This window comes from Geotrypetes seraphini, chromosome 1 (genome assembly GCF_902459505.1).
Source record: "Geotrypetes seraphini chromosome 1, aGeoSer1.1, whole genome shotgun sequence".
In the NCBI taxonomy this organism is placed as follows: Eukaryota; Metazoa; Chordata; class Amphibia; order Gymnophiona; family Dermophiidae; genus Geotrypetes; species Geotrypetes seraphini.
In genome coordinates this window covers 406,557,019-406,573,879 of record NC_047084.1, presented here as the reverse complement: position 1 = coordinate 406,573,879, position 16,861 = coordinate 406,557,019, and the positions used below count along the sequence as shown (strand labels likewise).

The window sequence follows — 16,861 nt, the reverse complement described above, 5'->3', positions numbered from 1 at the left end:
TCCTTCCTTCCTTCCCACTCCACCCCATGGTCTGACATCTCTATCTCCTTCCCTTCTCTCCCCCCTCTCCAGTATCTGCCTCCTGTCTTTCCCCTTTGGTCCAGGCCTCTCTCTTTCTCCCCGTCTCTTCTGTGAGGAGATCATGTTGATCTTGAACACTGAATAATTCTTCCACATTCTCCATATCACTGTACTGTAGACTGGTCCAGCAGACTGCTTTGGCACTATTACATGGGTAATAGTAAATTCATTATGCATCAGCTTTCCACACAGAATGCCACAAGTCTCTATTTCTTGTGCTGTGTTTACATCTGCCAGCAGCAGAAACTTGTGAGACAGATCCCTTGGCAATACTACACTTCGGAGCCCTTTGACCATCTGGTTCTGTATGGCTGCAGGCTTTAAAGCTCTGTTTACTGGAAGAGACTGTCCAGCATACATAGTTGCATCACTCTTAAGGATCTGATCAGAGGTTACATTAGACAAGGTGGTATTTTTAAGCATGGAAAAACAGGACATGTTCTCCTCAATCTGCTCAGATGCCATCAAATGCCCTTTAATGTTTGTCTGATCTCGGGCTAAATCTTGCCTCCTGAGCTGATCTTCAAAGGAGAGCGGAGTGAGAGCCATATCGGCAGTGAGATCCGTTTTGGGCCGCATGTTGTGCGGGGCTGGACTAAGGCAAGTTGTAAGCTTCCTTCCATCGCTGACCTATCTTCCATAAGTCAGCAACGGAGGGAAGCTTACAACTCGCTGCTCTTGCTTGCTTCGGGCCTTCCTCGTTGCCGGGTCCTGCCTTCACGGAAACAGAAAGTAGGCAGGACCCGGCAGTGAGGAAAGCCCGAAGCAAGCAAGAGCAAGTTGTAAGCTGACCTGTCAACTATAGCGAACTCATGCTCCTGGGCGTGTGCATGCCGACTTCCCTTCTCTTCCCCCCCTCGGGACGTGACTTCCGGTTTCGGAGGGAAGCGACATGCACGTTAGAGCCCTGGAGCATGGGTTCAAGTCGCTTGCTGGCATTAAAAACTAAAAAAAAAAAAGTCAGGCTCCTGTGATTCAGGCTGTGCCGAGTCAGCCCGGTAAATCTCCAAGCCGGTGAGAAGGTTTTTTTTAAAATGTTGAGCAGAAGGCGGCAGCAGCAGCAGGATTGCGATCGAGATTACAGCCGGGCGCTCATCTAAATTAGCTGGGCGGAGCGCCCGACTGAAAGGCCCTGGGGAGAACACTGGAACCCGTTGATCTCTATGTTTAGGTTCACAGCTCACACTGTTATTACACGTCTACGCTACCAGCCGGCAGTATCAGAAGCCAACTGATTTACTGGTGCATGCATGTGGCAACCTCCACGTTCAGCGAAGACACAACACTGGATAGCTTGTGATGATGGCCTGTGTGAGCTTTGCTGAGCACAGAGGCCAGAGCACAAGTGTAATTGTGTTAAATTACTGAAGGCTGTGCTAGTTAACCGTGGTTTACCACCACAGCAATGTGTTAATAATGCACCTGTGTTATAAAATTGCCACCGATGCTGATCTCTAAAGTTGTTGTTTTTTTTTTCTTTCTTAATTCATGGTGGTTCTACAACTAATTTTATGCAAAAGAAACACAATCTTATGCAGACTTGGAGGCAAAGTTAAGGGCAAACTGGGAGCAAGCGTCCGTAGAGATCATGAAGGAAAAAGCACAGTTACTTACCGTAACAGGTGTTATCCAGGGACAGCAGGCATATATTCTCACATGTGGGTGACGTCATCTACGGAGCCCCGATGCGGACAGCATTTCAAGCAAACTTGATTGAAGATTCAAGCTTGCTGTGCTGCACCACGCATGTGTGCCTCCTGCTCCACTAGAGCATCCCCTCCACTAGGGCGCATCCCCTCCTCGTGATCTCCAGTTCACATATCCAGCAAAGAAGCCAACCCCGGGGAGGTGGGCGGGTTGTGAGAATATATGCCTGCTGTCCCTGGATAACACCTGTTACGGTAAGTAACTGTGCTTTATCCCAGGACAAGCAGGCATGATATTCTCACATGTGGGTGACCTCCAAGCTAATGAAAAAGGGGCGGAGGGAAGTTGGCAATTCAAGAAAACAGATTACATAAAACCGATTGGCCAAACCGGCCATCGCTCCTGGACAGTGTATCCAGGCAGTAGTGGGAGGTGAAAGTATGAACCGAAGACCACGTGGCAGCCTTGCAGATGTCCTCAATAGGCGTGGACCTGAGGAAAGCTACCGAAGCTGCCATCGCTCGGACTTTATGCCCCGTAACTCGACCATGCAGCGCGAGACCAGCCTGAGCGTAGCAGAAAGAAATGCAAGCAGCCAACCAGTTGGACAAGGTGCGCTTGGAAACTGGGCGTCCCAACCTATTAGGGTCAAAGGACAAAAATAATTGAGGAACCGTCCGATGAGACTGAGTGCGTTGAAGATAAAAGGCCAACGCCCTCTTGCAGTCAAGAGTGTGGAGCGCCACCTCTCCAGGATGAGAGTGGGGCTTGGGAAAGAACACAGGCAGAACAATGGACTGGTTGAGATGAAAATCAGATACCACCTTAGGCAAAAACTTAGGGTGAGTGCGGAGAACCACCTTGTCATGATGGAATACAGTGAAAGGTGGGTCCGCTACCAAAGCCTGCAGTTCACTAACCCTCCGAGCAGAAGTGAGGGCAAGTAGGAAGATCACTTTCCAAGTGAGAAACTTAAGATGACACTTATCCATAGGCTCAAATGGAGGTTTCATCAGTTGAGCCAGAACCACATTAAGATCCCAAACCACAGGAGGAGGTTTGAGGGGAGGATGGACATTCAAAAGACCCTTCATGAAACGAGAGACCAAGGGATGGAGTGAAAGAGCCTAATCGCACTAAGATGTACTCGAATGGAATTGGTCTTCAGGCCAGAGTGAGATAAATGAAGCAAATACTCCAGAACCAAAGACACAGGGACCGACACCGGGTCCTGGCGGTGAGAGGAGCACCAGGACGAGAATCTAGTCCACTTCTGGGAATAGCAGAGTCTAGTCGAGACTTTCCGAGAAGCCTCCAGCACTTCCCTGACCGACTAAAATACAGGGAAAGAAGTCAAGGGGAAAGAAACCAAGCAGTCAGATGAAGAGACTGAAGATTGGGCTGTAACAGTGAACCCCGACTCTGAGATAGCAGAGAGGGAAAGACAGGCAGAAGTAGAGGTTCCCTGACACTGAGTTGAAGTAGTAGGGAAAACCAAGGCTGGCGGGGCCATCGAGGAGCAATCAAGATCAGAGTGGCCCTCACCGATTTCAAATGAACCAGCGTCCTCAGAATCAGAGGAAACGGCGGGAATGCATAGAGGAACTTCCCCTCCCAATCGAGGAGGAAGGCATCGGCCTCGAGATGGTCCGGGGAGTATATCCTTGAACAGAAGAGAGGCAGTTTTTGATTGTCGGGGGAGGCAAACAGATCTATCTGGGGAGTCCCCCACGTGTTGAACACCTGTCACAGGACCTGAGAATGCAGGGACCACTTGTGTGGCTGGAGGAGGCGGCTGAGCCTGTCCGCCAGACAGTTTTGTTCTCCCTGTATCTAAACCGCTCGAAGGGAGGTGTTTTGGGAGACTGCCCAGTCCCAGAGCCGCAGAGCCTCTTGGCAGAGGGACCATGACCCCGTCCCTCCCTGCTTGTTTATGTAGTACATCGCCACCTGGTTGTCTGTGTGGACGAGAACCACCCGGTCGTGAAGCAGGTGCTGAAAAGCCACCGCGGCTAGGTAAATGGCCCGAAGCTCCAGCACGTTGATGTGGCAGCGACGATCCTCTGTGGACCACAGACCTTGAGTGCGGAGACCGTCTACATGAGCCCCCCAAGCATACTCCGACGAGTCCGTGGTTAGGACCTTGTGGTGTGGAGGGGCGAGAAAGAGCAAACCCTTGGAAAGATTCGAAGAGTCGGCCCACCAACGGAGCGATCTTTGCAAGGAAGGAGTCACTGTCACGTGGCGGTTGATCGGGTCCCGATCCTGACGCCATTGTGAGGCCAAAGTCCACTGCGGTAACCGCAGATGAAGGTGGGCAAGCGGAGTGACGTGGACGGTGGAGGCCATATGACCGAGGAGCGTCATCATCTGTCGCGCCGAGACTGAGGTCGATCTCGAGACTTGTCAGCTCAGATTTACCAGCGCCTCCAGACGCTGAGGAGGGAGGAAGGAACGAAGACGGACCGTGTCCAGCACGGCCCCGATGAATTGTAAGGACTGAGAGGGGCTCAGCTGGGATTTTGGAAAGTTTACCTCGAACCCCAGACACTGAAGAGAAGTAATAGTCTGTCGGGTCGCTGAGATAACCCCCTCCCTGGTCGGGGCTTTGATCAGCCAATCGTCCAGGTAGGGGAATACTTGCAGACCCTGGGAGCGCAAGGCAGCCGCGACCACTACGAGGCACTTCGTGAAGACTCGGGGGGACGATGACAGGCCGAAGGGGAGGTCCCGATATTGCAGGTGGAGGTCTCCCACCTGAAAGCGCAGGAACCTGCGGTAAGCAGGGTGCACCGGAACATGGGTGTAGGCCTCCTTCAGATCGAGGGAGCAGAGCCAATCGCCCTTGTTGATCAAGGGGTAAAGAATCGGAAGGGAAAGCATCCGAAACTTTTCCCGCACCAGAAACTTATTCAGGCGCCTTAAGTCCAGAATCGGGCGCAGGTCTCCCGTCTTCTTTGGTACCAGGAAGTAACGGGAGTAAAACCCGTGGCCCCTCTGATTTGGGGGGACCGGTTCCACCGCCCGCAGGCGAAGGAGATCCTGTGCCTCGGAGAGGAGGAGGGAGAACTGCGCCTGATTGGGAGGACACGCACTTGGTGGGCTGTCGGGAGGAACCTCTCGAAAGTTGAGTGAGTACCCTGATGAGGTCACGCCAAGGACCCATGAGTCCGACGTTATGGCTTCCCAGCGAGGGTAGTAGGCTCGTAGGTGGCCCCCGATGGGAAGGAGGCCAGGCGGAGGCGTGGAGGGGGCCAGCCCCCGTCCGCTCATCCCGTCAAAAGGACGGAGACGGCTTCGCAGGCGCAGTAGGCTGTGATTTTGGTAAAGCCCTAGAGTGAGCCTGGGGACGCCGAGGCGGCGGTCTGGAAAAGGCCGGAGTAGACTTCTGGGGGTAGCGGCGAGGCAATCCCCGAAAAGGTCGAGAGGCCTGCGGACGAGTGAAGCAAAGGAACGTTCGTGTTCCGACAGCTGCTTCGTAGCTGCCTCGATAGTGTCGTCAAAGAGTTCCTTACCGACGCAAGGAAGGTTGGCTAACCGATCTTGAAGGTTTGAGTCCATATCGACGAGCCGCAGCCACGCCAGCCGGCGCATAGCCACCGCGAAGGCTGCGACCCTGGAAGAAAGTTCAAAGCCGTCGTACGCGGCATGGAACAAGTGCAGTCGGAGGTTGGAGAAATCCTCGAGGAGGAGGCCAAACGCTGCCTGGCGAGGGGCAGGTAAATCCACCGAGAAGGCGCCCAGCAGCCCAATGAGGTGTTTCAGATAAGAGGAAAAGGTGAACGTGTAGTTCAGGACTCTAGAGGCCATCATAGAGTTCTGATACAAACGGCGGCCAAATTTATCTAGTGTCATGCCTTCGCGTCCTGGAGGGACCATGGCGGTCACCCTAGAGGGTTGAGCTTTCTTCAAAGAAGACTCCACCAGTAAAGACTGTTGGGACAACTGTGGTTGCTCAAACCCCAGGCAGGGCACCGTACGGTACTTAGACTCCATTTTAGATGGGACCGCCGTCACCATGTAAGGGGTCTCGAGGTTCCTGATGAGGGTCTGCCGGAGCACCGAATTCAGCGGCAGCCGGAGGGACTCTCGGGGCGGAGAAGGCATATCCAGCTCCGCCAGGTATTCCTTGGAGTACCTCGAGTCAGATTGTAAGTCCATGTCAAGGGCACGTCCCATGTCCTGGACGAACCTCGTGAAGGAAGGTCGGTGAGATCCCGTGGCCCCTTGCGGGGACGGTGAACGAGACCTCCGTTTTGCTGAGAAGGGGAAGCCTCCCTCGAATAGCGAGGTTCTCGCTCGGACCCTCGATCCGACACCGGGGACGCGCTATGGAAGCGCTCCGTGGTCGAGGACCTGCGTCGCCTCGAGGAGCCCCTCGGGGACGATGCTGGGGTAAGGGGCACTGACCGATGTCGGGTCGGAGACCTCTCCCCGAACTCCCTCGGCGAAAGCCTAGAACCTCGGACCGGATCCCCGGACCGAGGGGGAGTCAGTATCAGCTTGGGGTTAGTGAGAGACAACTCGGTAACCCATAGCGGTCCCCCCGATCGAGTCGAGGGCGAGCGGCCTCGGGTCGGTGGTGAACTCCGGGCCTATTTGGAAAGTCGGCGGCCCAAGGAGTCGAGGGGCTTCGATCTACGTTTCGCCCCGCGCAGCTCCGCCGGGGACGAGCGCCTCGAGTGCCTCGGAGAGGAATCTGAGGAAGAAGAGAGGCGGCGAAAACGGCGCACTTTGCCCCGAGGGGTCTCGACGCGTTGCTCAGGCTGGTCCGGCGCACGCGAGGTCGAGGTCGGGGCCGTGTGGAGGTGAGCCAAGGCAGCCGATAGCTCCGATGTGATCATTGCCTGGAGCATATCCTGGAACACCGGCACGGACAGCATCGATGGCATGTCCGAGGCCGCAGTGCACTCCACCGAGGGCAATCTCGATTTTGAGCATTCCCGAGTGGTGGAGGCACGCCCAGAGGTCTTCGAGGGCTTCGCCGGGACCGTGGGTAAGGGACTCCCCCCCTGCCCGGCCATTGTCCCCGAGGTTGGCTTCTTCGAAGGTATGGAACCTGAGGAAGGAAGAGGGGACTTACCCGGAGCTGAAGACTTTTGGGAACTCGGGGTCTTCGAGGTCGGGTCCCGAGTCGGGGCCGAGGGACCTGAGGCCGAGGTCAAGGCCGGGGCCGAAGCCGGGGCCAACCTCGAGGCCGAGGTGGAAGGTTGATCGGCAGCAAACAGGTCCGCCATGCGGGCCCGTCGTCGTCGAAGCGCCCAGTGTTGAAAAGTTAAGCGCCCAGTGTTGAAAAGTTGCGCAAAGGGGGCAAGTTTCGGTCGGATGATCGGCCCCCTGGCAAAGGATGCACCAGCGATGCGGGTCTGTGATCGATAATAGATGCTCGCACCTGGTGCACTTTTTAAAGCCGGTAACAGGCCGGGACATAGAAAAAATCAGGTGACCTCGGCCTACCAGGCCATGCAGCCGCGACGACCCAGAAGCCCCCGGGTCGCGAACGAAAGCGCGATAAGCGCGATGAGCAGGAAAAGAAGTAACTACACGCACAGCGAGTTTTAAACTAAGAAAAAACAAAAAAATTGCGGTGCAATTAAGGCACTTGGGGCAGAGCTAGGAAAAAACGGGTCTTCTCAGCTCTGCGGAAAAAAACGAACTGGAGACCACGAGGAGGGGATGCGCCCTCTAGTGGAGCAGGAGGCACACATGTGTGGTGCAGCACAGCAAGCTTGAATCTTCAATCAAGTTTGCTTGAAATGCTGTCCGCATCGGGGCTCCGTAGATGACATCACCCACATATGAGAATATCATGCCTGCTTGTCCTGGGATAAATTATGTTCTTTCCTGTTAATTTTCTTTCCCTTAGACGCAGCAGATGAATCCAGAGACCAATGGGATATCTACCAGCAGGCGAAGATAGAGAAACTGATTAACAGGTGGTCCTATTGGCTGGCACTCCTCCTGATTATCCAGTATAGCTCTTTGGCCAAGCATTCGTAACCATCAATAGGCATAGCATGTAAAAAACTTCTTTCCCATAACAAATCTCAAAATGCAATAATACAGAAAACAACCTGCCACAATAACAAACTGCGAAACTTACAAAAGAAAAAACCGAGAGACGATATCCAGAAAGGGTGGGGCTCTAGATTCATCTGCTGCGTCTAAGGGAAAGAACAGGTAAGAACATAATTTTTTCTTCCCTAGCAACAGCAGCAGATGAATCCAGAGACCAATGGGATGTAGCAAAGCAATCCTCGATCTGGGTGGGAAGCAAACGCCGCCTCCGCAACAACCAAAGCACAAAACGCTCCTACCGTATGCGCCCCCACATCCAAGCAGAAATGCGGAGAGAAAGCACTCTCGTAAGACCAAGTAGTCGCGAGACAAATCTTCTCCAAAGAAAAACCTCTGGGCCGAGCCCAAGAAGTAGCCATCGCTCCGGCAGAATGGTCATGAAGTTCTTTCGCCAACCGCTTCCCTGCCAGCAAGCAAGCATAAAGAATGTCCTCCTGGACCCATCGAGCGATGGAGGCTTTGGACGCCGCCATATGTTTGAGGTGTCCCTTGAAGAATACAAAAAGGTAATCTAAACAACTAAAAGTCATTAGAAACCTTGCTCGTGGAGAACGCTACGCACTTACAAAAAATTCAGTGAAGAAAAGCACGTCTCCCCATTTCTCCTCCCAGGAAGAAAGAAGGAAAAGTGAGCGTGTCATAAAAGAGAGGATGACACCTCCTTAGAAAGAATTGTGGTACCGTCCGAACTGATACCCCAGATTTTGGAAATCAGAAATAGGAATCCCCGCTGAACAAAGCATGCAACCCAGAAAACTGCAGAGCCGAAGCTATGGCCACAAGAAACCCCGTGTTCCAGGAGATCTCACGTCCATAAAAAGAGCTGGAACGCCTGAGCCAAAATTCCCAATATCCAGGATGTAGAAGATTTCACTATTACTAACGTTTACACTTTCTAGAGCGTACACAGTGCTGTACACTGTAACATCCAATAAATGGGCCATGCTCAGATTTCGCGGAGAGAAAGACTATCCAAATTCTTTTCCTGACCCTTAAAATGATCTGCCAACAGAAGAGAAAGATGAGAGTTCACCCATTGAAGTAGCACAACAACTGTACCTGGCAACTGAGTACATCACCTACTGCCCAAGCTGTAGAGAAATACCCCCATCATAATACTGACTGAAAGGACCCTCAGCAGCATTCCGGAAGAATGGTCTGAAGCTCCAGAAAGGTAGCCTGACCATGCTCAAGAGTAGAAGAATGAACAAGTACTGAGTCGCCTCTTAAGACCAGACTCCTGGAGCTGAGGATGGAAGGCACCAAGCTTCCCCAACCCGAAAGCCCGGGATGTTTGGTAGCCATGAGCTAGTCCAGCAAAGATCGAGGCATGCCTTTGAAAAGAGAAATCTCACTGAGCCACCAAATCATACGGAGCAATGCATGAGGAACCTACCAAATAATGGGAACCACCGGAACAAAAGCGACTGCTGTAGCGTCATAATGGGAAAGCAAGCCGAAGTTCCCAGTGGAGTCAGCAACATGGATCCTATAACCTGTACAGAATCCCATACTCTGGGTCATGATGACCAAAAAAGAATGCAAACCTGAGACTGTGACCCATTGCCCTAGTCTCTGGGAAGAAACACATTTCTCTCCTATATGAATAAAAACATCTCCCCAATATACCTATAAATAGTACAGGAGAAAAGAGCGCTGTGCAAATTCGAAGATTCACGTCCAAAGAACTGAGGAAAAGAAACCACCCTTTTCGTGTCAGTCAAATGGCCCGACTGGAAAACGTACGAATCAAGCAGTCAGTCAAGAAGAAATTAGGTGAATCATCTGGTAGCGCCAAAACAGTACCACCGCCCACATTTTCTAAAATGTTTCTGAAGCCTTGGGTAGGTGAATTGGCATGTGCCAAACCCGAAAGCGCTGCTCAAAAAGAGGCAAGCAAACCTAGTGCTGATTCGGAGTCCATAGGGAAAATGTAAATATTCTCCCAGTTTTTCTGCAGAAATGTGTAACCCTGAGAAACTAATTCAGCAGAATGGGATCCAGCCTGCCCAATGCCCCCGTCTTGGGCACCATGCAGTAAGTGGAACAACGTCCCTTAGTTCCCAAAGAACTACAAGAACTGCCCTGAGGACCAGTAACACTGAAAAGGGAAACAAAACAGAGAGACTCCAAGAACGAACTGGAAACCTGAGGATGCAAAGTTGCAAGCATCCTGAAAAATCTTCACAGCCCCCTGACCTGACATTATAGCGTTTTCTCCCTCATGAGAAAGCCTGAAGAGTCATTGGAAGAAGTCAAGATCCCCTCAGAATGAAGTGCAGAAGGTCAGGGAATGGCAGGATGAGAACTGTAGGATCTGCAAGAAGATTCTCCTAGGAAAAATCAAGTTTCACAATGAAAATAGGAATATACTGGAACCATGAAAACAGTACTAACGCCATGCAACATGAGCAAAATACGTATGTCCTTTAAAGTGAATACGTACTAGACTCAAGATGCTGCATCTACCGCCCCGTGGAAAACAACAGCATCCGTACAGGTACCAGACAAAGCTCACATCGCTAATGAGAGCTGCAGGGATGAGGCTAACAGCCACATAGCGCGTGATCCTCCGCGGGTTTGATAGAATAGGTAACTGGCTCCTGGTTAAAAGGAGCTGTACAGACGTTCCTGTCTGGTCGGGGGGCCCGTCTAGCATGTGCCATGAGAAAATGGCGACAGGAGAAACCAGCGTGATAAGCATGGAAATCTGAAATCCAGGCCCCCTCAGAAATAGAGAAAGAAAGAGAGTCCTGGCCGCAAGAAGATGCGCAGTGTCATTATGCCCATAGAGACAGCCCAAACTTGGAAACTGTTTGTACTACCTTTAGGCATATATATCCTGTGCCACTACTAGACACATGCAGCTCAGCACAGAGGCCCAAATAAGGATAGTTACCAACAGACAAAGGCTCAATCTGCAGGGACCCCAGGAAAGACAATGAGATACCTGTGTGAAATACAGGGCACTATCTTACTGCTGATCTCACCGTGCCGTGAGTTGCCGTATGTCGCCCCAGTTCGGAGACAAACCGAGACTGGGTGACCTAGCACAGGTCAGAGTTTCTCTGGTAAACCCCTTGAGTGCTAACCCCAGAGTCCGATTAACCAAGCAGCTTCCTTCAAGGGAGTACAGCAGGAACACAGACATAGACATATAAATCTGCCCAAGCTTGTCCCAAAGCTGGTGAAACATACAACTTGTCTGAACCGGAAAGGAGAGAAGCCCCAACATACCCTGACCAAAGTCAGCTGGAAACAAACTACCGGAACGCTGCAGCTCTCCTGCCATTGCCGGAGACCAAAGCGCACGCCTGAGTCTCACTAACACGTGGTTGCTGCATCAACGCTCCTAGAAACATAGTTGGATTTGAGCCCCGCAAAATTTACCCTGCCGCGGCTTGCATAGAAAGAAAATCAGACTTGGGGAATAACCAGAAGAACGGCCCACAGCGCCGGAAAAAACATATCCCATCTCATGCGCGCTGCTATAAACCAGCACCTGCACAATCAGCTGCACATGGCCTTGACAAACACCGATGAAAGAGAGCCTCAGAATAAACAGGACTACTGCTGCACTGAAACCCAACAATGAGAACAAGTAGGAGCATGAAATCGCACCTCTACTGCCGCGCTGTAACCAACAAGGAAACCAAGCGCGTGCATGCAAAGGGCGGGAAGTCCCGGCTCCCTCCATGGATTTCTAGTCATAAAACTTAGCCTCAATAAAATATCCATACCTTAAATGTACGATGACCGAACCCAAAGTACTAAGACTCCCAAACAGAACCTGAAGTTCAAACAACCGTAAAAGCCACACATACTCACAAGCTTGTTGTTAGGGCCGGTTGAAGCCAGTTTGCAGCAAAAGCATGGCAGAATGTAGCAACTATGGTCTCTTTTTTTTTTTAAAGAGAAGGGAAAGAAGAAAAAAATTGAGACCCAGTCAGACCCTCTAGCAATGGAGGGAGGATGAGGCAGGGACCTAGGGGGGCCCAGGTGTAACCCCTAAAGCCGGCACCGTTCAGCCGGACACCCCTGTCTCACTGAAGAGAAAATCTCAACAGGAGAAATAGCATTGCCAGCTCACTGAAGAGAAACCTCAACAGGAGAAACTGAATGGCAGTCTCACTGAAGAGAAACCTCAACAGGAGAAACTGAATGGCAGTCTCACTGAAGAGAAACCTCAACAGGAGAAACTGAATGGCAGTCTCACTGAAGAGAAACCTCAACAGGAGAAACTGAACGGCAGTCTCACTGAAGAGAAACCTCAACAGGAGAAAATAAAGTTCCAGTCACAGCCAGAATTCAGGAGCTAGTTGAATAGCGACCATTCCTGCTGGGAGATAGAGAATACTGGAGATACAGGAGGAGTGCCAGCCAATGGGACCACCTGTTAATCAGTTTCTCTATCTCCGCCTGCTGGTAGATGTGGGCTATCCCCATTGGTCTCTGGATTCATCTGCTGCTGTTGCTAGGGAAATACAGTTTATTGAAGCGACATAAAAAGAGGGAAGATGCCATATGGAAAACAGAGAGGGCGGACACTGGATGGAAAGGGCTAAAGAGGGTGGACAGTGGATGGAAGGGGCAGAGAAAGGGTGGACAGTGGATGGAAGGGGTAGAGAGAGCAGAGGCTGGATGGAAGAAGCAAAGATAGAGGGCAGATGTTGCATGGAAGGGAGAGAGGACAAATGCTGTATAGAAAGAAAAGAGCGAAGAGAAGATGATTATAGCAGAAACTACAAAAGGTTGAAAGAAATTAATTTTTTGTTGCTTTACACAAGTAGCATTGTAACTGTATTGATAAAACTTTATAAACAGGAAATGGAAATAAGGCAATTTTTTTTTAACTAAACCCCTTTCCTCAGGTCAGGACAGGAAATCATAACAGCAGTACACTGTACAGTCTTGAAGAAAGATTTGGCCTCTGAAAGCTAATTGAAAAATGGATTAGTCCAATAAAATGGTATTTTCTTATTTCTCGTTATTTGTTTTATTTCTATTTGTTAATTTTTAAAGTTGTGATGGTTATGCATCAGTTTTTTCAAATTTACATCTACTGTCTATATTTTGTATAGTATTAGGGGACATGTGTCAGTTTCTGTGGTGTTGCATTAGTTTAACTTTTGTCTACATATTTCTATTTTTAATTTGTGATTATTCCATATTGGGCGAGGGTGTTTCTGTGTTCTGTGTGTATGAAAAGGACATGGTTTTCTGTTAGCATTGACTGTACAAAATCAATTGACTGTGCAGGATCTGGCTTGTTTAGTTTTACAATTCGTGTGTGTTGGTGTTCTAGTTAGAGAATGACACGGGGGAAAAATCTGTCCCCGTCACTGCACCATCTCCAGACCACTGTCCCCTTCACCGCCCCGTCCCCGCCGTCTTCTTCACTGCCCCATCCCCTTACCCGCCGTCCCCTTCACTGCCCTGTCCCCTTCGTCCCCTTCACCGCCCCGTCCCCACAGCATCCACCCTTCTCTCTCGCCACCTCACCGCCCTTCAGCGGTCCAAGAATCTCCCTCCCTCCCCCTTACCTTCGCGGCATAAAGAAATTTAAGGGAGGGAAGGAGCGCGTTCCCTTTCCTCCCTCCCTCCCTCTGGCCAAATCTATCTCCCTCCCTCCCCCTTACCTTTGCGGCGCTTTACAAACATGCCGGCGTAGCCTGCCTGTGCCGCCTTGCAGCCACGTGTATGTGGGCGGAAGCTTCTCCTCTGACAATTGTCATTTTAAACACAAATAAAACAGCAAGGTTAAACAAAAACCAACCCCCTCCCTTTCACAAATATCCCCTTCAATATTGTGAAAACTGAACAAACCAAATTACTACAGAATGCTACATAGAAAAATCAAGCTAACAGAATACTTTAGTCACACATGGCAAGAATAATGTTAGGGGAGTGCAACTAGGGCAACTGCCCCTGGTCAAAGAAAGAGCCCTAAGCCAGCTGGAAGCTAAAGAAGCACAGCCTGGACTTTGCGGTCCCCAGTTATGTCTAATACCAGCTCTAGCAGGATACATATTTCAAATCTGAAATATCCTAATCACAAAATATAAAATAAATTAATTTTTTTCTACCTTTTGTTGTCGGGTAATTTTATTCTTCAAATCACATTGGTCTCAGGCTTTGGTTTTGGTTTCCTTCTGTCTTCATCGTGGCATGGCTGGCTCCTGAAGGTAAAATAGGCGCAAGAGGAGCTGGGGAGAAGATGCCAAGTCTGACACGAGTGCAATTTTTTTTACCACAGGAGTAAGACTTTTCACCGCTCCCTCGGGCGGTAAAAGTTCTTGTCCCCATTCCTGCGGTAAACCAGTTGCAAATGTCTCCATTCCTGCGGATTTACTGCAGTGACCCGCGGTTTATGGCGGTAAACAGTCCCCGTATCATTCATTAGTTCTAGTGTTCACTGCAGTGTTTAAGATGCCTACCCTTGTTGTGTGGCTAATGGATTATTACTAAAAATAACTTTTTATATAGATGGGGTTGTTAAAAAATGATCAGCACTGGCTGTCATATATACTAGGTACACCACTGGATTTAATGACCCTATTCTAACCACCAAATTTCCCCATCCCACCCGGCTACTTTTTCATGCCACCCAGCTGGAAAAAAATTTCTGGGGAGAACACTGAGAAGGGTAACATTAAGAGTGATTTATCTGAGGAACGGAGTTCTCCACCCCAGAAAATCAAGTGAGCAAACATCCAGTACTTTTTTTTAAGTTGCACACATTAATTTGTTTCACCATATTAACATACTTTTACAGTTACAAATACTTGGCAATCTTCTAAACCCTCAGGTGTACTGATGGGACTGCAAACAAAAGATTGACCCTTACATCTCAACAAAAATGCAAATCTGGCAAAAAAACAAAACAAAACTCTGTGGAGACCTTATCAAGATTTCTTAAAGGATTATACAAGGGTGGTTTGAAACATGGTTTGTTTGGTTTTTTAACCAAAGTAAGTTAAACAACTTAGGGCTCCTTTTACAAAGGTGCCTTAGGGCCTTAACACGCGGAATAGCGTGCGCTAAATTGCCGCGCGCACTAGCTGCTAATTTTTCAGCTAGCGCACATTAATCTTGTGCGTGTGCTAAAACCGCTAGTGCACCTTAGTAAAAGGAGCCCTTAGTTTCCTTCGAGGGCTATAATATTTATTTTATTTATTTATTCATTCAGTTTTCTATACCATTCTCCCAAGGGAGCTCAGAACAGTTTACATTAATTTATTCAGGTACTCAAGCATTACACAGTCCATTGAGTTTACAAGTTTTTCGTGAAGCAGAGCAGATTAGATTTCTCACCACTATTGTCGCACACCATTAAATCTGGTGTAGGTGGAATTTGGGGTTGGCCCAAAACCACACTTGCAAGATAAACCTACACTATAACAAAGCGAGGAGGACACGTTAGTGCACTGGGTTTTAAAGCCCGTTCTAAAAATAAATTAAATCTTAAAAAAGTCACTGCACGATATGAAAAGAATAAGGAATTGATGCAGAACAAATAGACTGTGCATTAACTAGTCGCCTTATAAACTAGTCCTATGGGGAAAACTCATGAAAGCCCATCATATGCACACAATCACCTCAGAACTAATTTGGTCTCTCCCTCCCTCTACAAAGCAGCAATTAAGCACAGAAGAGAACTAGAAGGAAAAAAAACAACATATTCTGACGATTCAATCTCTATCGACATCGTAGTAGAACCAATCGACAACCATCCAACAACGATAATCCCAGAAATCTCCACGCGTGTGTACCACTACCTCTGCTCCGGGTAACTATTGACACTGCGTAGGCTCACTTCCTGCTCACGCAGTTTTGTCATCACGTGACTTACGCATAGCATAACTTGTGTTACGTGAAAGAGGAAGTTAAAAATATATTGGGAAAAAAATCTTTAAAATATGTATTCTTTACATTTTATTAATTTATAAAAATAATACAGTAATACAATACACAAAGACATCAAAATACAATCAGGTAAAATAAAAATATAAAAAAGTGTTATGCTTCACAGAGCTATTACTGCAATACATTCTATATTAATGATTATTTTCTGACAAATATTTATCTAAGCTAGACCAAACTTTTAATACACCGTAGGATGATCCCAGTTTATCAGCTAAAGATAAGTCAAATTTGTTAACTTGCAAAACAGATTGCCACCAGAATTGAATGTTAAGCATAGAATTGTCCTTCCCAAGCATAGTAGCCTCTCAATTATCCAGCACCCATGGTAGGGTTACCCTATTTGTGAAGGCAGAAAAAAAGCGGACACGTGGCCTGCCGGCCTGCCTGCCCCCCCACCCCCACCCCCACCTTCACCCCTCCCCTAGGCAATTGCCTGCTGTGTGCAGTCAGGGCTGTAGCAAGCTATAATTGCACCCCATCCTTTCTTGCACTGCCCCACCCTCTTCCCTATGGTATATCAGGCTTTCAGTTTGTCTCACATGACCTTAGAATTACAGGGTTCTAAGTGACAACTGTCAATATTTTTAACTCTGATGACTTCTGGGTTTTATCTGACATGTAGTTGTTACAACACTCACAAGGATTTATTGCAACTTAACCGTTCCTTCATTTCATAAGAAATTACATGGTTCTATGTACAAAAATTAGTCTATGCATGGGATTACAAGGTTCTAACTGCGAGCCAACAGCATTACAGTTAGAACCAGCAAGGTAATTCTAAGATCACGCTCAGTCTCTACTTTCCTCTGTCTTCTCTTAACTCGGACCAAGGTTTTGTGTTCATTTGTCATTTTTCTCTCTCCTCTTGTCTTCTTCATCTCCTCTATTAAATCCATCTCTAACAATATTTCCTCTCAGTTTATTTTTCTCCCTCGCTTCATTCATTCTTACTCTATAGTTAGGGTTACCAGATGTCCAGATTTCCCTGGACATGTCAAATTGCGTCTGGAAGGGGCATCCGCGCATGTGTGGATGCAATGTGTTGACGTCACGCACGTCATAGCATCGCGTCTGCACATACACGGATGCTATCTGTGGGTGGGGCTGGGGGCAGAACGGGGCGTGACAC

General features: G+C 49.0%; 1 protein-coding gene across 1 annotated transcript in view; it reads right to left on the bottom strand.

The window, feature by feature from the left end:
- Positions 1 to 15,683, bottom strand: part of APTX (aprataxin) — a 165,882-nt gene extending 150,199 nt beyond the window's left edge. Inside the window, 1 exon segment of the mRNA XM_033918223.1 lies at positions 15,585 to 15,683. Coding sequence (XP_033774114.1) covers positions 15,585 to 15,667 — 83 coding nt within the window. The 5' untranslated portion in view covers positions 15,668 to 15,683.
- Between the last annotated feature and the right edge of the window lie 1,178 nt (positions 15,684 to 16,861).